Source organism: Manis pentadactyla, chromosome 6, assembly GCF_030020395.1.
Source record: "Manis pentadactyla isolate mManPen7 chromosome 6, mManPen7.hap1, whole genome shotgun sequence".
NCBI lineage: Eukaryota > Metazoa > Chordata > Mammalia > Pholidota > Manidae > Manis > Manis pentadactyla.
The window spans coordinates 33,367,304-33,388,885 of record NC_080024.1 but is presented as its reverse complement, the minus strand read 5'-3'; the positions used below and the strand labels follow the sequence as shown (position 1 = coordinate 33,388,885).

The window sequence follows — 21,582 nt, the reverse complement described above, 5'->3', positions numbered from 1 at the left end:
TATGTTATGATTTACCAAAATTATTCCAACTATTTAAATTTCCTCCTATAATCAGCTTTTATGCTTCTTTATGGTTGAAATTTTGAGGCTGATTACTAAATACAGATTACTATAAAGCTAGGCTAATTCCAATAGTAATAATCCTAAGATACCTTGATCAGGAAACTATTGTCATATTTTATATGGTTTGGTTTTTCTCATACCTCTTACTCCTGTGTTCTCTCAATATTCCAAGCTTATTTTCAACCCTTTTGTTCTCTTCTGGAAAATAAAAATGTCTTTTCTCCTTTTCTGCATGGCAAACTCCTCTCACTACTCAAATAGCAATCTCTTTGCAAATAGCAATCTCTTTGGCTGTAAGTGCTCTCAATTTAATTCCCTGTATAAAGTTAAACATTCACTCTTGTAGTTACCTTTGCATTTAATATGGTATCTTTTTGTTTACATGTCTGTATCTGTCATTAATGATTGAGCTCGTTGGGGGCAAGGATTGTGTTTATTCAAGTTAATATACCTAGTTCTTAGCATAATGCCTGCTAAAAAGTGAATACCTAAATAAATGCTTTAGCATAGATGAATGAGTAACTATATACATTACAATTATTTCTTTATTCTTTGACTTATTTAACCTTTAAGAGTCACTTAGCATACAGAAGAATAACATTCTAATTCTTTAGCATTATACATTTGTTCTGCACATTTTCACTCACTGTGATAAATGCTGGACATAAAAAAGAACATGTTTTTTGTTTCATTGAATTTAAAATTTGGCAAAAGAAAGACACTCAATTAGTATGTTCTAATTAATTATTACTATGAAAAGTGCCATGAGAGAGTTGTACAAAATTGTGTGGGAATAGTGGTAGAGACATATAACTTAATTCAGGAAGTAGGGAAATGACACTCGAGCAAGTCACTTTTAAACTAAGAAATGAAGAATGAATAGGAATCTTCAGTCAAAGGAATAGCATGTTCAAAGGCCAAGTAAGAAAGAGCTTGTCATGTTCAAGGAACTTAAGAAAACTAGTGTGGTTTTAAGCATAGACAATGCTGGGAGGTAAAACTGGATAAGCGAACAGGTTTAGGAGGCCCTTTCAGCTGTTCAAATGAAAGGTGATTGTAGTTTTAGACTATAGTTGGTGGCATTCATACTAGATAGGGCAGATTTAAGAGTTGTTTAAAAACTAGAAGCCAAAGGCCTTGGTTATTGATTGAATAGGTGTGGGAAGCTAAAGAGTGGGAATTATCTGGGATAACCCCTGAGTTTGTTTCATGAGCTGCTGACTGGTCATGGCATTCACTGAGCTAGGCAGCACTGGCGTAAGAATAGGGTATTAGTGGCAGTAGGGGAGAGACAGAAGAGATTACGAGGTCAGGTTTGAAAAGCTTGAGTGTCAGAGCTGTTTTGATGAAATGGATTGTGGGAAGCTGTATTGGGATGGTTGGAGAATGAAGGGGAAATGAATGAAAATGTGGCAACAGTGTGGACCAGTTTTTCAAGAAGTTTGCTATAAAAGGAGTATGGGGCTGAGGGAAGGTATTTTTTTTTTGAGGGTGAGAAGTTGTTGACATTTTATTTATTTTTAATTTTTATTGAGATATAATTGACATATAACATTGTATTAGTTTCAGATGTACAATGTAATGCTTTGATTTGTATACATTGATAAATGATCACCATAATAATTCTAGTTAACATCCATTGCCATACCATACATAGGTACAAAATTTTTCTTGTGATGATAACTTTTAAGATCTACTCTCTTAGTAATAGCATTGCTAACTACAGTCACCATGCTGTACATTTCATCCCCAGGGTTTATTTGGCAATTTACACACAGTCACAGACATATAAACTGTTTTTATTGTGAGCTTATTGAATCAATGATAAATTTGTTAACAATTAAAATATTTTTAATATTGAGTTGTCCAAACTTTTGATCATGTTATATCTTTCCATTTACTTAGGTCTCTTGTTTTTGTCTTAGTGATATTTTGTAGTTTTCTTTGTAGAGATCATGCTCATTCTTCATCAGACAGTTGATTTCTTAAAATCATAGGTTTCTAGGCTCATTTGGTATTGTCTTTGTGCCACCTTAGCAGCAGGCTTATCTCCAAGGAACTTTGATTTCCTGAATTCCAGTTACATATTTATGGTGTAGATGGAGCTCTCCATGCTGAAAGTTGTATTCTATTTTTCTTAGATGGACGTTTACAAGACAATATTCTCCCCCACTTGTGTCTAGGAAAGTAAGGACAACTTTGTACAAATCCAAGTGTTCATTTCTTCAGTCCCTACAACCACTCTGCTAAGTCCTAGGTCCTCTGACTCAGGGTCTCTCACAAGCTTGCAATCAACTTCTCAGCCAGGGCCACACTCATCTCAAGATTCAACTGGGGCAAACTCCTCTTTCAAGCTAATTCAGGATTGGTTGTTGTCAGAATTCTGTTCCTTGAGGGTTGGTGGACTGAGGGACCTTGGTTCCTTGCCAGTTGTTGGCTGTAGGCTGCCATAAATTCTTTGCCACATGGACTGCTTCAGAATGACAGCTCTCTTTATTAAAATGAGTGAGCTTTCATTCACGGTTTAATCATGTCTCAGGTGTCCTTCAATCTCCTCAGAGGATAATGTCTGTCATGGGAAATTGTCTCCTGTCTCTACATGACCCACACCTGATCCTATGAACTCTGGAGTAAAGTGTGCTTCCTAATTGTCTCCTGTCTCTACATGACCCACACTTGATCCTATGAACTCTGGAATAAAGTGTGCTTCCTAAACAGCCTTTGCAGTAGGAAGGTTCTAGCATCTCCTAAGAGGAGCAGCAGCCAAGATCCTGGTGCCAAAGAAGCAGTGACAAAACAGCCAAGCAGGAGCATCAGTGGCAGGGTGGCCGGTGAGAGAATGTGGTGGCAGAGGAGAGGCAGCACATGGAAAGGAGGCAGTTCTGTATGCTAACAGTTCAAGATCAAGGTTCCAGCTTTGCAGGTTTCAGGTGGGATAGTCCTCCTGATCTGCAGTTAGCCACCTTCCTGCTGCATCCTCACAAGGCCCTTACGCTAGCATGCTGGTGAAGATGGCGAACTGCTCTTCTGCGAGCGTCCTTTTTCACTGGACTCAGCAACGAGGGGTCAACTCCTGAGCGGGAGGTAGGAGACCTCTGAGGGAAGGTATTTTAAGATAGGAAAGACCTGAAGAGATAGATGGAGATGAAGGTACTTGATATCTTTGGTGATTTTGAGGAAATTCCTATCTGATAATTTCTCTTTTTTTTAAAAGTAAGATTGCTAAGAATGAAAAAAGATCTCAGGAAGGGTGGCCAAGATTTGAGGAAATGGGGATTATATTTCATCCCTAATATAGAGTGAGAAAAAGACTATAAGGTTGTCACATACAGGCTGAGGGTCCTGTTGAGGTTGATGACCATGAATTGGTATTAATGGTAGCAACAAGTTTCTTCTTCAGCTCATTCAGCTTCACATGTATAGGTGCTGGAAGCCGTTTTCATCCAGAGTTAGGACTTTACCAGAGGGTGTGACTAAAGGACAGAAAGGTAAGGTAGTTCAGAATTTTTGCAAGAGTGACAGAAATTATAAACCCAGGACTCAAGTTGGATGGGAAGAGAATTTTATTAAGGAAGAGGTTGATGCATCTGAGGAAAACAGGAATCAATTTACTGGAGGTACACATGAGGTTGAAGAACAATTGTAGTGCAGTACCTGAGCAAAATCCCTACAAAAATAGGAGGTTGTGATCAGAGAATGGGATTTTTGAATTAGAGAATTTAGATATAGATAGTCCAGGGTATGACCGTAGTAGTGCGCAACTGCTGCAGAGTGAAGGACACGGACAATTAGAAATTAGAATGCCAAGAAGTGTGAGAGTGCCATTTAATTATCTCAGCAGTCCTTTGAGGAAGATTCTCTTATTATCCTAATTGTACCTATGAGGAAACTGAAGTCTAGAAACCGAGTTAAATAGCATGTTGAAAGTTACAGAGAAAAGCCAGAGCTTAAATTCATCTTTGTCTGACACCAGGGCCATTTAAAAAAATTAGTTATAGTATGAAAGCAATAAATGGCTGTTGATAAACAGTTTTTGATTGACTTAATATATATGGGTTAATGTATAAGAAATTAATGAGAAAAGGACTCAAAGTCCTTAAGGACAATACTTTAAAAATTGAGATATTGAGAAAACATATTTTTACTCCTATTCATTTATTCCAAAATAAGTTACTGAAAGAAATTCAATACTGTTACTATTGAGCACCTACTTTATGCCAGGCATTGTGCTAGGCACTAGGGCTACCAAAGATTAATTGAGTCTGGTCTTGGTAATTGATAGGCCCAGTAGATTTCACGTATCTAGAGAAGTTTAGGTGTAGTCATAGCATGGAAAATGAAACTAGACTAGATATAGAAAATCTTTCAAGGAAAAATGTAGTTTCATATATCTCATCCTAGATACATTGAATTAAGCATAATGGAGGTTGAAGCTAGGAATTTTTTTTTAAGTTCCAATAGTGATTTTGATAAACTACCAGGTTCTGGAAATTGTGAACTAGATAACTTCTTAAAGTCCTCTTCAAACCTTTGACCTTATTTCCTATTCCAATTCTGATAGTAAAGGTTGGACTAAAGTGTAGTACTCTAGAAACCAAAAGTTATTTTCTTAATTTTTTATATAATTTAGGAAATTCACTGGGAGAATCAATTAACACCAAAGTGGAAACAAATCAGACAAGGGGTTCTTTATCTCCAGAACCAGCACACTCACTCTCCTCACTTTCTTCATTTCAGCCGAAAATATTTACACAACTACAGGTAGGTATCTAGTGAAATAGCAGATTTGAGGCCTTTCTCTTTCTTCCTCAATCTCCCTTCTTCTCCTAGAGATTTTACAGAATTGCTATAAAAATATTGATCAAAGATGTTTTCATTGTTAATTTCTTGACTTTTTTATTTTAAATGATTAAACAATATGTTTTGAAAAAGTTTGAGTTAACTGCATGCGATAAAATTTAGGTCTATGATTTTTCCTTTGGTTTTTGTTTCTGTCCTTACTTAATATTGTTACTAATGATATGTTTATATTTTATTTTAATTATATATCAAAAGAGTAATATATCCTATGAGAAAAATCATACATAGTAAATTCAAACATTTTGATGTTAACTCTTTTTGGTTTAAAGGGTTTGCAGTTGCAGCCAAGATTCACTTCTCCTGATGGATCACAGGCTCTGCTATCAGTAAATAGCCACCCTTCCTCCAGTCCTTCAAGATTTCTGGATTCAATAGGAAGTGCTGTAATGAATAATAATTCTCTATTGCTTGGTCAAAGTCATAGCCTTCAAACAGATACATGCCTAACCCAAAACAACAGTATTGCCTCTACCATGGATAGCCTTCCAGGACCAGATCAAAATTTGGTTGCAATGGATCAGCTGGTGGAGGTTGGTGATGTTGAGGATACAGAGAATCTGGAAGGAAGTGTTCATCGGATTCTGTTGGGAAATATACAGACCATTCCAATACAGATTATAGATAGCCACCCAGCTCTTAGTAAGTTAAAATCAATTTATGGGTTTTTTTTCAAGATTTTATGGGCTATCATCACTGTTACACTCAGAAAAAACTATCATTTCTATGCAGTACATTTATAATATATTAAAAAATAAAGTAAAAGTGAGAAAAATGAAAAAATTTCAAGAAGAGGGGCTTAACAACTTATAGGCTTTTTTTTCTCTTCATCGCTATCCAAATTATTCATTCCCTAATTACCGAATTTTACATGGAAAATCTGTGGTGATGTGAAATCAGGAAGGTCATTTTAGATTGCACTTAAAATAAATAAGACTTCAATGAAAAAGTATTATGGAAAAAATGATATAGACACAAAGAAAAATGGAATGAAGTGGGCAGATACAAAGGTTAAAAGGAAGATTTTGAGTTATAGACTTTTATGTTGAGTATGGGATTTAAAAGGGAAGTAGTAGGACTTGGGTGCTGGGTTTAATCCAAGACCTTGTTACCTTTACTTTTAATGAACCAAATCAACATAGTAATAAACTGTTAACTCCTACTTGACCTATGTCACTTCTTTCACAAAAATTGTTCTAGACTGGGTACTTTTGTGGGAAAAATTTTGCAGTTTGTTTCAAAGAAATTATCTTCATAGAAAGTATCATAGAAATCTTCAAAGGAATTATCCTTATAACATATTTTCCCCCCATTCTTTTTTTAAATTGAAGTATCATTGACATGCAATCTTCTATTGATTTCAAGTGTACAGGAGTGGTTCAACAGTTACGCACATTATTAATCCTCACTGCAACTAGTGCAGTTACTGTCTGTCAACATAGGAAGATGTTACAGAATCATTGGCTATATTCTCCATGCTGTACTACCATCCCCATAACCAATTTATATTATGATTAAGAATTTTTGTGCCATTTTATCCCCCTCCCCTTCCCACCCACCTCTTACCCTCCCTCATGGTAACTACCAGTCACTTTTCAGTGCTTATGAGTCTGCTGGTATTTTGTTAATTTTGTTTTGTTTTGTTTTGTTTTAGATTCCACAAATAAGTGAAATCACATGGTATTTTGTCTTTCTCCACCTGGCTTATTTCATTTAGAATAATACCCTCTAGATCCATCCATGTTGTTGCAAATGGCAGGGTTTCTTTCTTTTGTATGGCTGAATAATATTCCATTGTGTATATATACCACATCTTCTTTATCCATTCACCTATTGATGGAACCTTGGTTGCTTCCATATTTTGGCTATGGTAAATAACTTGGCCGTAAACATAGAGGTGCATATATCTTTTCAAATTAGGGATTTTGTTTCCATTGGGTAAATTCCTAGAAGTGACACAATCGGTTGTATGAGGAACCTCAATACTGCTTTCCACAGTGGCTGCATCAGTTTACATTCCCACCAACAGTATAGGAGGTTTCCCTTTTCTCCACATCCTCCCCAACACTTGTTATTTCTTGTCTTTTTTTCCTTCCTTCTTAGTTGTCATTCTTCTGGGTAAGGAAAAGTGTGAGAGAGTTCCTTCCAGAAAAGAATCAGTGTCTTAAATTTATTGAAAGAATTACTTGTAAGAAAATTTATCCATAGGCCTTGTCAGTACTAAGAAACTTTAGTAGAAGAGAGGGAAAATGAATATATGTGAATTAATTCTCACAGCAACGCCATGAAGCAATTGGTGGTGTCCCCATTCACAGACAGGGAAACCAAAGTTCAGGAGGTTAACAGGAAAGAACAACAATCCCATATGAGCAGTCTGAACTCATAATTAACGAAACTAGAAAAAGAGGAACAAATGAGGCCCAAACTTAGTAGAAGGAGGGACATAATAAAGATACGGGCAGAAATAAATAAAATCAAGAAGAATAAAACAGAAAGAATCAATGAAAGCAAGAGCTGGTTCTTTGAGAAAATTAACAAAATAGATAAACCCTTAGCCAGACTTATCAAGAAAAAAAGAGAATCTACTCACATAAAGAGAATCAGAAATGAGAAAGGAAAAATCACTATGGACACCACAGAAATACAAAGAATTATTAGAGAATACTATGAAAAGTTATATGCTAACAAACTGGATAACCTAGAAGAAATGGACAACTTTTAGAAAAATACAACCTTCCAAGGCTGACCCAGAAAGAAACAGAAAATCTGAACAGGACAATTACCAGCAACAAAATTGAATTGGTAATAAAAAAACTAACTAAGAACAAAACCCCTGAACCAGATGGCTTCACCGCTGAATTCTATCAAACATTTAGTGAAGACCTAATACCCATTCTCCTTAAAGTTTTCCAAAGAGTAGAAGAGAGAATACGTCCAAACTCATTGTATAAGGCCAGCATCACTCTAATACCAAAACCAGGCAAAGACACCACAAAAAAATAAGAAAATCACAGACCAATATTCCTGATGAACATAGATGCAAAAATGCTCAAAAATATAATAGCAAACTGAATTCAAAAATACATCAAAAAGATCATCCATCATGATCAAGTAGGATTTATTCCAGGGACGCAAGGATGGTATAACAATTGAAAATCCATCAACATCATCCACAACATTAACAAAAAGAAGGACAAAAACCACATGATCATCTCCATAGATGCTGAAAAAGCATTTGACAAAATTTAACATCCATTTATGATAAAAACTCTCAACAAAATGCGTATACAGGGCAAGTACCTCAACATAATAAAGGCCATATATGACAAACCCCCAGCCAACATTATACTTAGTGGCAAAAACTGAAAGCTTTTCCTTTAAGATCAGGAACAAGACAAGGATGCCCACTCTCCCCGCTTCTATTCAACATAATTCTGGAGGTCCTAGCCACGGCAATCAGACAACACAAAGAAATAAAAGGCATCCAGATGGCAAGGAAGAAGTTAAACTGTCCCTGTTTGCAGATGACATGATATTGTACATAAAAAACCCTGAAGAATCCACTCCAAAACTGCTGGCTCTAATATCCAAATTCAGCAAAGTTGCAGGATACAAAATTAATACACAGAAATCTGTGGCATTCCTATACACTAACAATGAGCGAGGAGAGAGAAATCAGGAAAACAATTCCACTGACAGTTGCATCAAAAAGAATAAAATACCTAGGAATAAATCTAACCAAGAGAGTGAAAGACCTATACTCTGAAAACTTCAAGACACTCATGAGAGAAATTAAAGAAGATACCACTAAATGGAAAAACATCTTGTGCCCATGGATAGGAAGAACTACTATTGTCAAAATGGCCATCCTGCCTAAAGTAATCTACAGATTCAATGCAATTCCTATAAAAAAAAACCAACAGCATTCTTCAACAAACTAGAGAAAATCGTTCTAAAATTCATATGGAACCACATAAGACCCCGAATAGTCAAAGCAATCCTGAGAAGGAAGAATAAAGCAGGGGGGATTATGCTCCCCAACTTCAAGCTCTACTACAAAGCCACAGTAATCAAGACAATTTGTTAGTGGCACAAGAACAGACCCGTAGACCTATGGAACAAACTAAAGAGCCCTGATATAAACTCAACCATATATGGTCAGTTAATATATTGTAAAGGAGCCATGGACATACAATGGGGAAATGACAGCCTCTTCAACAGCTGGTATTGGCAAAACTGGACAGCTACATGCAAGAGAGTGAAACTGGATTATTGTCTAACCCCATACACAAAAGTAAACTCGAAATGGATCAAAGACCTGAATGTAAGTCATGAAACCATAAAACTCTTAGAAGACAACATAGGCAAATATTTCCTGAATATAAACATGAGCAAGTTCTTCCTGAACGCATGTTCTTGAGCAAGGAAAACAAAAGCAAAAATGAACACATGGGACTACATCAAACTAAAAAGCTTCTGAATGGCAAAGGACACCATCAACAGAACAAAAAGGCATCCTACAGTATGGGAGAATATATTTGTAAACAACATCTGCCGATGGGTTAACATCTAAAATATATAAGGAACTCACACGCCTCAACACCCAAAAAGCAAATAACCTGATTAAAAAATGGGCAGAGGACATGAAGAGACAGTTCTCCAAAGGAGAAATTCAGATGGCCAACAGACACATGAAAAGATGCTCCACATCACTAATCATCAGGGAAATGCAAACTAAAACCACAGTAAGATATCACCTCACACCAGTAAGGGTGGCTTTGAAGGCTAGCATTGAAAAGACTAAGAACGACAAATGCTGGTGAGGATGTGGAGAAAGGGGAACCCTCCTACATTGCTGGTGGGAATGTAAGCTAGTTTAACCATTGTTGAAAGCAATATGGAGGTTCCTTAAAAAACTAAAAATAGAAATACCATTTGACCTGGGAATCCCACTCCTTGGAATTTACCCAAAGTATACAACTTCTCAGATTCAAAAAGCCATATGCACCTCTATGTTTATCACAGCACTTTTTACAATAGCCAAGATATGGAAGCAACCTAAATGTCCATCAGTAGATGAATGAAGAAAGAAGAGGTGATATATATACACAATGGAATACTATTCAGCCATAAGAAAGAAAGAAATCCTACCATTTGCAACAACATGGTTGGAGCTGGAGGACATTATGCTCAGTGAAATAAGCCAGGTGGAGAAAGACAAGTGCCAAATGATTTCCCTCATTCAATGAAGCAAAACTGAAGCAACAAAATAGCAGCAGACTCAGAGACTCCAAGAAGGAACTAGTGGTTACCAAAGGGGAGGAGTGTGTGAGGACAGGTGGGGAGGGAGGGAGAATGGAATTGAGGGGTATTATGTTTAGTACACATGGTGTGGGGAATCACAGGGAAAAAGGTTTAGCACAGAGAAGGCAAATAGTGAATTTGTGTCATCTTACTACACTGATGAACAGTGCCTGCATTGGGACATGGGTGGGGACTTGATAATATGGGTAAATGTAGTAACCACATTGTTTTTTCATGTGAAACCTTCATAAGAGTGTGTATCAACAATACGTTAATAAAAAATTAGAAAAAAAAAAAAAGCTCTGGGAGGTTAAGCAATTGTCTAAAAGTGATAGAGTGAGAATTCAAACTGAGATCTGTCTGCCTCTAAAGCTTCTTTCCATTCCAACATGCTCCCTCCCTCTATGTTGTGCCAAGGTATTCCTGGGAGCTCTAATTCAGATTGTGCTAAAGGGAACCCTCTTTGGATCTGAACTTGCATGGTTTATCAAGTTAGATCATGATCTGAGGGACTATTTCACTGAATATGAATTTCTCAGGACCACTCAAATCCTTCCTCTACTTGTTTTTTCTATAGTTGAGCTAAACTCTAACACATTTCAATGTGACAAGCATTAGGTGTTTTTAAGACACTTTTCTGAACAGAGTCCCCTTAACCTCAGTTCCTGATAGCAACTGAAAAACTGATATTCCTGACAAAGTGAAAGATTTTATCTATATATCCTACATGCCAGTTCATAACAGTGCTGCTGGTAAGCTACATTTAGATTAATTTGGCCATAAGTGCTTTGAAATCAGAATGGTAATTGCATTCTGAGATGTTTCAAATCAGCAAATACATGGATTGTAAAGCTAAGTCATAGCTATCATTTAAGATGGGGCATATTTTTTCTAAAGTACTTACGTAGTGAGGTTTCTTTGGGGAGGAACATTTTCCTTGATAAATGACCACATAAGGGAATGGTAACACATCTGTGAATTTGTATGTAGTGATAATAATCTGTAATATGCCTGCTCTTTGCAAATCAAGTCATTTTCAAGTAATGGGAGGCTTCCTGACTTTTATTCACACATACTTTTAAAGACAAATTTAAATATGAGATATTCCTAATAATTTTATAAAATTATAGATTGCTTTTCTGTCAGAGTATCTTTCAAGGAGAATAACTTTATAGTTTTTTCAGTCTTTTCTTCATTACTAGAAGCACACTGAAAGACCTTAATAAGAATGACTATTAAGATGTCAGAAGCACTGAGTTCTCAAATACACCAGATACTTTCTAAATTACTGAGTTCTTTCTCCAAACTACTGTTTTTTGCTTTGCTTCTGAGTTCATATAATTCTAAAGATTCTGGTGCCAGAAATTATATTAACCTTTAGGATTTTTCTGTTATGTTTGGTTTTAAAGTTGGAGAAAACCCAGAAGGTACCATTTCTATGAACCAAGTTAAGCAAGAACCCAAAGAACCAGTGTTGTCTGTGGAAGCAAAAAAAAATTTGGACTGTAAGAAATTATCTGCTACATAACTTATTGAAGCTTTTCAGAATTTACAACTCTGCTGACTTCTGATGTCATAGAAAAGAAGGTGAATATTGTCAAAGCGAAGCATTATAAGTGGACTAAAGACTTGTTCTATGAACAGCTTTGATTTAAAACTGACATGTTTGTTGCCAATTGCATACTTTTACCATAAAAGACATTTACTTCTCTTATTTTGTATAATTTTTACGCTTTCTCATTTTTTGATATGGCCAGTATTTTAAAAGAACATCTGAATTTTTCCACGGTGATACAGTCTGAACACAAATGGTTATTTAACTTACCCCCTGGAAATATCCAATTTTGGTTCTTAAAAGATGAAAAAAAGTAGCAACAGCAAAAACAGTTGTGAGTGTGTGTTTGTGTGTGTGTGTGTGTGTGTGTTTATGTCATGACTTATTTTTTAAGTTCTAAAAAAACTTATTCCTCTTCAAAGTTGTGAAGACATTTTTTAAATGGGTAGACGGGTGAGAGAGTATTTGTGGTCTGTATTCTTTGGAAAGATAAAACAATAGACTTTATGTCATAACATGAAGCCCAGCATTGACATTTGTGGAAACTGTATAGTTGCATTTTTGCTTCTTCCACTCTTAATTTTTATGTTCATAATGACAAACCAGTAGCATACTAATTGTCATCTAGTAGAAATTTAAAGTGTCTTGGTAAGTACTGCGAATTTTAACTTGAATTAATCAGATAAGCAACAGAAATAAATATTGCATGGATTTATACAGTATTATAGATAAAAAACTACCTAATGGATAGAAAATGTAGAAATTGAGAGAATTCAGAAAGAACAATAGAATGGTATTTACAGATAATTTGGGGAAGCTTTTTGATATCAGCAGAGAATTCTCTTTCCTATTTTGAATTGAAAATTTAACTCTGGTTAGAAAAGAATTTGAATTGTATTTACTTTTCTGTGCCAGAGTTCTTACTCAATTGATGGTATTAGAATTTATAGTACTTCAGGGCAAGTATTTATAGTTTAAGATTTAGTTCATATTTAAAATTTTAAAACAATATGTTATATTTGCTTTGTGAGTAAGTATATTTACTTTCAATACCGAGTAAGTACTAATCAGCATATTCAGCATAAGCTTCTGCTTTCTGGAAGGTTGGTAAACTAGAAATGTCAGTTTTAACTGCCATGAAATCAACCTAAAGGCTTTTATTTTTTTTCTCTTGAAACCATTTGTGGGAATATTTAATTTTTATTTAAAAGTAATAAGGATTTTAAATAGATATTAAATATTTAATATTCAAAGCATGCAGAATATAATGTGAAATTTATCCTTAATGCTCTGTGAAAATGAGTTTTTTGGGGGTTTTCTAAGTTTAATTTCCCATTCTTAATTCATTTGAATTGTTTCAGGTATCTAGGTATAAAGCACTGTTATATAAGAAGTAGGTGGAATTCTAAAATTCCTAGCTCTTTAGATTTATGCTTTATTTAATGTAAATTTATTATTTATACCCCTATTTAATGCTAAGTTAATATTCAGTTACATATATGAGTTTTAATTAAAATGGCTTTTCCTTTTCCTAAGCAATGAAAATATTTGATGTCAGCATTTATAGAGGCAGGCTGCCAAATCTCTTAAGTTAAAAGCACAACTCTTAGTTACCTCAAACCCAGATTTCTCTTAGTCTGTGTGCACTTAAAGGGAATAAGTCCAAATTACTTAATAGTTTGGTGTTGTGTTTTAAGTAATATTTTTTTCACTTGTTATTACTAGTTTTTATGGAAACTTTTTCAATATTTTAAATAATAGAGTTTTACCTTCCATTAATGACAATAGTTTATTAATTATTTCACCAGTTAACCTATATTCCTTTGGACACATTCTGTTCTCTTTTGATGTTGAGTTGTTAAGGAGAAATGCTTGCTCAGATAGAAACTCTATAGTCAGTTACCTGTGAGGATGAGAGATATCAGAGGATTCAGACTTTACCACTTAGGCAAGAATAAAACATAGCTCCCTGTCTCCCACTCCTGTTGCACCATTTCCAAACAACTATTGATCTGCTTTCTGTTGCTAGCTTTCACTTCATTCTATGTGTTTCTTCTGATACTGGTTTCTTTTTTTTTTTTAATCATGAGAACAGAAAGTTATAGTGCATCCTCCCACAAACAAAAAACAAAAGAAAAAGCATGAAGGAAGGTTTAAATCCCTAATTGTATACTCTTTTGGTTTTTAGGTAGGAACTGGAACTATCAATATTTTCATGTAAGTATTTTATGGAGTAGCCCTTTAAAAATGGTTTCTAAATTAATTTTTAAAAATTCATTTGTCCTCTAAATGCATGTTTAGTCACGGTATATCAGTATTGTATTTAAAGATGCTTAGCATCATTTTTTTAAAGTATGTTTACATTTTTAAAATGTTCAATTATTTTTTAAATGCACAGGATATTAAGTACAAGTGCATAACATTTTCAGTATCTGTATTTGGCATTCTCCTAACAGCTCTACAGCAAAGTTTGACATAGGCTCTTTTTGTGTTATGTATTACAAGGTGTAATATCTGTAGTAGTAAGTTGAACATTCAAAATAAGCAGTTAGAAAGTCATAATTACAGCTGAACTCGTTTCTTCATTGTAGTGTTCATTTTCCAAACCTCCAAATAAACTTTATACCGCAGTGAAGTATACATGTACACAGCCATGGTGGGCCTTTCCCTCAATATTAATTTCTGTGTAAGCAGTTAGCATAGTTAAAAGAAAGAGCTTGTCTTATACAAGGTAAATGTTTCCTAAAAGTCACAAAAGTGATAGAAAACAGATTTGGAGATCTGGTCCATTAGAGTTTCTGATTTTGAGGCCCACCAGCTTGTGTTTCATCTTTTTTATTCTGTCAAAATACATACTGAATCATGTGAGCATTAAAAAGATGTCATTTAATTTGTACCAGGTTTTAAGAAAAAGTTTTAAAATATGTGTATATATATTGGAACTTAATGTATATTGTCTTTGTTATAATGTAGTTTTTTTTCATTAAAAATTGTATTTTTTCTTAAACTTGTTAGTTTTTCTTTTATACTTTTCCTGGGTATAGTAGTAGTTTTGTTCATCTTGAAGATGCTGAATAAACACTTTAATACATGAGAATTTTGGCTAGAGATTTATGTTCCCTTTGGAACTTGAATGTTTTTAAGAGTTCTATCAGTAACTCCTCTTATTACATTTCCAAATATATATACATTTAGTACTGTCAACTCAAACATCAGCATTTTAAAACAATGCATATAATAAGGCATAAGTAATTCTCTTTTCCCACATTTTGGCACTCTGACATCTTTAAGTACAGATTTATATTTGGAATAATGATGGAAGCATGTGATTTAACAGGAAGTGGATCATTAACTTTTTCCCTCTTTGCTTTTTCTGCTTTATTCCACTCTGCCAATTTTTCAGGATCATAGAAAATCTTACTCTCTGCAGAAGGGAAATTGCATTGACTCTTCCCTCCCCATCAGCTGATTTAGGCTTTAGACATACAGCTTACATAGTATATTGTTTTGATATCTAAATATTTGTAATTTTACTAAGTCCTAATGGCAAAGCCTTAGTATACATCTGCCATATACATGTTAGCTATGTTAAGTAATACAATATTCATTGCTGACTAAATTCTTAAAACTTCAGGAATAAAATCAGAATTAAAAAAATTATCTCAGTTATTAATGGATTCTAAATTGATTTATGAAAAAGTAAGCCAATTGGTTAATATGGAAAACCTTAGAGAATGTGATATGGCCATAAGAGTACAGGAGAGGTGTTTTTGAGGGTACAGACTTAACAACTAATAAATATGTAAGTCCTGGAGATCTAATGTACAGCATGATAATTAAAGTCAACAATAATAATATTATAAATTTCAAAGTTACACAGAGACTAGATCTTAATTGTTTTCACTATAAAAAAAGAAACTGATTATGTGACATGATAGAGGTGTTAGCTAACAGTATGGTGGTAATCATAATTCAGTACATAAATTATCTAGTCAATACATTTGTACACCTTAAACAATGTTATGTCAATTAAATCTCAATTTAAAAAATCTAAAATCAGAGGACAAAATGGGAATCAGATACTAGCAGTGTTTTTATTTTTAAATATCTTTGTTCAAGTATTGTTATGTAATAAAGTGCACATATTTAAAATGTACGATTTGATTAAGTTTTGATATATATTTATGAAACCATCACCACAGTCAAAATAATGAACCTATTTATCACCCCCAGAAGATTCTTAGTGCTTCTTTGTAATCCATGCCTTCTGCCTCCCTGTCTACCACTCCTGTTCCACCATTTCCAAACAACTACTGATCTGCTTTCTGATGCTAGAGATCAATTTACTTGGTCTACAATTTTATAAAAATGGAATAATATAAACCTTTTTTTCATCTGACTTTTGTCTCAGCATTCTTATTTTTGAGATTCATCTATGTCACAGGATTATGAATAATTCATTCCTTTTTGCTGCTGAGTAGTATCCCGTTGTACGAAAACACCATGATTTGTTTTTCCATTCACCTGATGATGGACTTTAGGTTGTTTATAGTTCTTGGCTACTACAAATAAAGCTGCTATGAACATCCGTGTAAAAGTATTTGTATGGATATATGCTTTCATTTCTCTTGGGTAAATATCTAGGAGTAGAATAGCTGAGTCATATGGTAGATATATTTAACTTTAGGAAATTCTCAAATGATTTTCCAAAGTAGCTATATGGCATTTTACACCCCTATCAGCAGTGTATGAGAGTTCCAGGTGCCCTGTATCCTATCCTACACATGGTTTCAACAGGCGAATTTTTTCCCCACTGTTCTTGTTATTTTTATTATAGTAAAGTACACATAACATTTACCATCTTAACCATTTTTAAGTGTGCAATTCAGTAGCATTAATTGCATTCACAGTGTTATGCAGCCATCACCACCATCCATTCACAGAACTCTTTTCATATTGAAAAAACTGAAACTCTGCACCTAACAAAAAATAATGACCCATTTGTCCTTTCTTCCAGCCCTGGCAACCTCCATTCTACTTTCTGTCTCTGCGAATTTGACTACTTTGTGTGTCTCATGTAAGCGGAATAATACAGTATTTGCCCTTCTGTGACTGGCTTATTTCACTTAGTATAAAGTTTTTCAAGGTTTATCCATGTTGTAGCATGTGTAAGAATTTCCTTTTGAAGGCTGAATCATATTGTATTATATGTATATATCACATTTTGCTTATCGAGTCGTCAGTGGACATTTGGGTTGTTTACATCTTTAGGCTATTGTGAATAAGGCTGTTATGAACATGTGTGTACAAATATCTGGTTTTTGTTTTTTGTTTTACTTTATTTTTATTAAGGAATCATTAATATACAATCTTATGAGAGTTTTACATAAGCAACATTGTGCTTACAGCATTCACCCATATTATGAAGTTCTCCCACACACAGCCCCCACTGAGGTCGCTGTCCATCAGTGTAGTAAGATGCCATAGAGTCACTACTTGTCTTCTCCATGCTTCCTTCACTGTGAGCCACCTAACATTATATATGTTAATCATAATGACCATTAATCCCCTTCTCCCTCCCTTCCTACCCACCCTCCCCAACCATTTTCCTTTGGTAACTGCTAGTCCCTTCTTGGAGTCTGATTCTGCTGCTGTTTTGTTCCTTCTGTTTTGCTTTGTTATACTCCACAAATGAGTGAAATCAGTTGTTACTTGTCTTTCCCCATCTACTACTTACTTCACTGAGCAAAATACCCTCTAGCTCCATCCATGTTGTTGAAAATGGTAGGATTTGATTTCTTCTTATGGCTGAATAATATTACATTGTGTGCACCACTTCTTCTTTATCCATTCATCTACTAATGGACAGTTAGGTTGCTTCCATATCTTGGCTATTGTAAACAGCACTGCAATAAACATAGGGGTGCATATGTCTTTTTTTTAAATTAAGGTATGATTGACACACTCTTATGAAGGTTTCACATGAAATAACAATGTGGTTACTACATTTACCCATATTATCAAGTTCCCACCCATACCCCATTGCTATCACTGTCCATCAGTATACTAACTTGCCATAAATTCACTTTTTGTCTTCTCTGTGCTACACCATCTTCCCGTGACTCCCCCACACCAGGTGTACTAAACATAATACCCCTCAATCCCCAGGCCCCTCCCTCCCAAACCATCCTCCCACATCCCTCCCCTTTGGTAACTGCCAGTCCCTTCTTGGAGTCTATGAGACTGCTGCTGTTTGGTTCCTTCATTTTTGCTTCGTTGTTATACTCCACAAATGAGGGAAATCATTGACACTTCTCTTTCTCCATCTTGCTTATTTCACTGAGCATAATATCCTCCAGCTCCAACCATGTTGTTGCAAATGGTAGGATTTCTTTCTTTCTTATGGCTGAATAGTATTCCATTGTGTATATATACCACCTCTTCTTTCTCCATTCATCTACTGATGGACACTTCCATATCTTGGCTATTGTAAAAAGTGCTGCGATAAATATAGGGGTGCATATGGCTTTTTGAATCTGAGAAGTTGTATACTTTGGGTAAATTCCAAGGAGTGGGATTCCCAGGTCAAATGGTATTTCTATTTTTAGTTTTTTAAGGAACCTCCATATTGCTTTCAACAATGGTTAAACTAGCTTACATTCCCACCAGCAATGTAGGAGGGTTCCCCTTTCTCCACATCCTCACCAGCATTTGTTGTTCTTAGTCTTTTCAATGCTAGCCTTCAAAGCCACCCTTACTGGTGTGAGGTGATATCTTACTGTGGTTTTAGTTTGCATTTCCCTGATGATTAGTGATGTGGAGCATCTTTTCATGTGTCTGTTGGCCATCTGAATTTCTCCTTTGGAGAACTGTCTCTTCATGTCCTCTGCCCATTTTTTAATCAGGTTATTTGCTTTTTGGGTGTTGAGGCGTGTGAGTTCCTTATGTATTTTAGATGTTAACCCATCGGCAGATGTTGTTTACAAATATATTCTCCCATACTGTAGGATGCCTTTTTGTTCTGTTGATGGTGTCCTTTGCCATTCAGAAGCTTTTTAGTTTGATGTAGTCCCATGTGTTCATTTTTGCTTTTGTTTTCCTTGCTCAAGAACATGCGTTCAGGAAGAACTTGCTCATGTTTATATTCAGGAAATATTTGCCTATGTTGTCTTCTAAGAGTTTTGTGGTTTCATGACTTACATTCAGGTCTTTGATCCATTTCGAGTTTACTTTTGTGTATGGGGTTAGACAATAATCCAGTTTTATTCTCTTGCATGTAGCTGTCCAGTTTTGCCAATACCAGCTGTTGAAGAGGCTATCATTTCCCCATTGTATGTCCATGGCTCCTTTACAATATATTAACTGACCATATATGGTTGAGTTTATATCAGGGCTCTTTAGTTTGTTCCATAGGTCTACGGGTCTGTTCTTGTGCCACTAACAAATTGTCTTGATTACTGTGGCTTTGTAGTAGAGCTTGAAGTTGGGGAGCATAATCCCCCCTGCTTTATTCTTCCTTCTCAGGATTGCTTTGACTATTCGGGGTCTTATGTGGTTCCATATGAATTTTAGAACGATTTTCTCTAGTTTGTTGAAGAATGCTGTTGGTTTTTTTTTATAGGAATTGCATTGAATCTGTAGATTACTTTAGGCAGGATGGCCATTTTGACAATAGTAGTTCTTCCTATCCATGGGCACAAGATGTTTTTCCATTTAGTGGTATCTTCTTTAATTTCTCTCATGAGTGTCTTGAAGTTTTCAGAGTATAGGTCTTTCACTCTCTTGGTTAGGTTTATTCCTAGGTGTTTTATTCTTTTTGATGCAACTGTCAGTGGAATTGTTTTCCTGATTTCTCTCTCCTCGCTCATTGTTAATGTATAGGAATGCCACAGATTTCTGTGTATTAATTTTGTATCCTGCAACTTTGCTGAATTCGGATATTAGAGCTAGCAGTTTTGGAGTGGATTCTTCAGGGTTTTTTATGTACAATATCATGTCATCTGCAAACAGGGACAGTTTAACTTCTTCCTTGCCATCTGGATGCCTTTTATTTCTTTGTGTTGTCTGATTGCCGTGGCTAGGACCTCCAGAACTATGTTGAATAAAAGTGGGGAGTGTAGGCATCCTTGTCCTTTAAAGAAAAAGCTTTCAACTTCTCGCTGTCGTTGTCATTTGTCGCCATATATTGCTTGATCTCTGTTTTAATTCAGTCATTGATCCATTGATTATTTAGGAGCATGTTGTTAAACTTCCATGTATTTGTGAGCCTTTTTGTTTTCTTTGTATAATTTATTTCTAGTTTTATGCCCTTTAGTCTGAGAAGTTGCTTGGTAGAATTTCAATCTGTTTGAATTTACTGAGACTCTTTTTGTGGCTTAGTATGTGGTCTATTCTGGAAAATGTTCCATGTGCACTTGAGAAGAATGTGTATCCTGTTGCTTTTGGGTGTAGAGCTCTGTAGATGTCTGTTAAGTCCAGCTGTTCTAGTGCATTGTTCAGTGCCTCTGTCTCCTTACTTATTTTCTGTCTGGTGGATCTGTCCTTTGGAGTGAGTGGTATGTTGAAGTCTCCTAGAATGAATGCATTGCATTCTATTTCCTCCTTTAATTCTGTTAGTATTTGTTTCACATATGTTTTTGCTCCTGTATTGGGTGCATATACATTTATAGTGGTTATATCCTCCTGTTGGACTGACCCCTTTATCATTATGTAATGTCCTTCTTTATCTCTTGTTACTTTCTTTGTTTTGAAGTCTATTTTGTCTTATACAAGTATTGCAACACCTGCTTTTTTCTCCCTATTGTTTGCATGAAATATCTTTTTCTATCCCTTGACTTTTAGTATGTGTATGTCTTTGGGTTTGAGGTGAGTCATATGGATAGGTATTGTAAGCAGCATATGGATAGGTATTGCTTTTTTATCCACTCTGTTACTCTGTGTCTTTGATTTGTGCATTCAAACCATTTAAATTTAGGGTGGTTATGAATTGGTATGTACCTATTGCCATTGGAGGCTTTATATTTGTGGTTACCAAATGTTCAAGGTTAACTTCCTTACTATCTTAGGGTCTAACTTAAATCACTTAGTGTGGTATTACAAAACAATCTGAAGGTTCTTTTTTTTCTCCTCCTTTTTTTCCTCCTCCATTCTTTATATATTAAGTATCATATTCTGTACTCTTTGTCTATCCCTTGATTGACTTTGTGGGTAGTTGGTTTAATTTTGCATTTGCTTAGTAATCAACTGTTCTACTTTCTTTACTCTGGTGTTACTTCCTCTGGTGACAGCTATTAAACCTTAGGAACACTTCCATCTATAGCAGTCCCTCCAAAATACACTGTAGGGACAGTTTGATGGAGGTAAATTCTCTTAGGTGTGCTTTTCTGAAAATTGTTTAATCCCTCCTTCAAATTTAAATAATTATCTTGCTGGATAAAGTATTCTTGGTTAGAAGCCCTTCTGTATCATTGCATTAAATACATCATACCACTCCCTTTTGGCCTGTAAGGTTTCTGCTGAGAAGTCTGATGATAGTCTGATGGGCTTTCCATTGTATGTGATCTTATTTCTCTCTCTGGCTGCTTTTAATACTCTGTCCTTATTCTTGATCTTTGCCATTTTAATTATTATATGCCTTGGTGTTGTCTTCCTTGGGTCCCTTGTGTTGGGAGATCTGTGGATCTCCATGGCCTGAGAGACTATCTCCTTCCCCCAATTGGGAAAGTTTTCAGCAATTGCCTCCTCAAAGACACTTTCTCTCCCTTTTTATCTCTCTTCTCTTCTGGTATCCCTATAATGCCAAT

The 21,582-nt window shown here is 35.2% G+C and overlaps 1 protein-coding gene across 10 annotated transcripts in view; it reads left to right on the top strand.

Annotated features, from left to right (window-relative positions):
• The window catches only part of CARF (calcium responsive transcription factor), an 84,656-nt gene extending 69,876 nt beyond the window's left edge, over positions 1 to 14,780 (top strand). For 8 of the 10 annotated variants that reach the window (XM_036928064.2, XM_057503681.1, XM_057503680.1 and 5 more), the window contains 3 exons: positions 4,694 to 4,824; positions 5,193 to 5,562; positions 11,634 to 14,780. In XM_036928064.2, the coding sequence (XP_036783959.2) occupies positions 4,694 to 4,824; positions 5,193 to 5,562; positions 11,634 to 11,752 (620 nt within the window). In that variant the 3' untranslated portion in view covers positions 11,753 to 14,780. The remainder of the gene's footprint in view (positions 1 to 4,693; positions 4,825 to 5,192; positions 5,563 to 11,633) is intronic. The other 2 variants (XR_008998204.1, XM_057503682.1) reach the window with 2 other exon arrangements.
• Positions 14,781 to 21,582: the final 6,802 nt, after the last annotated feature.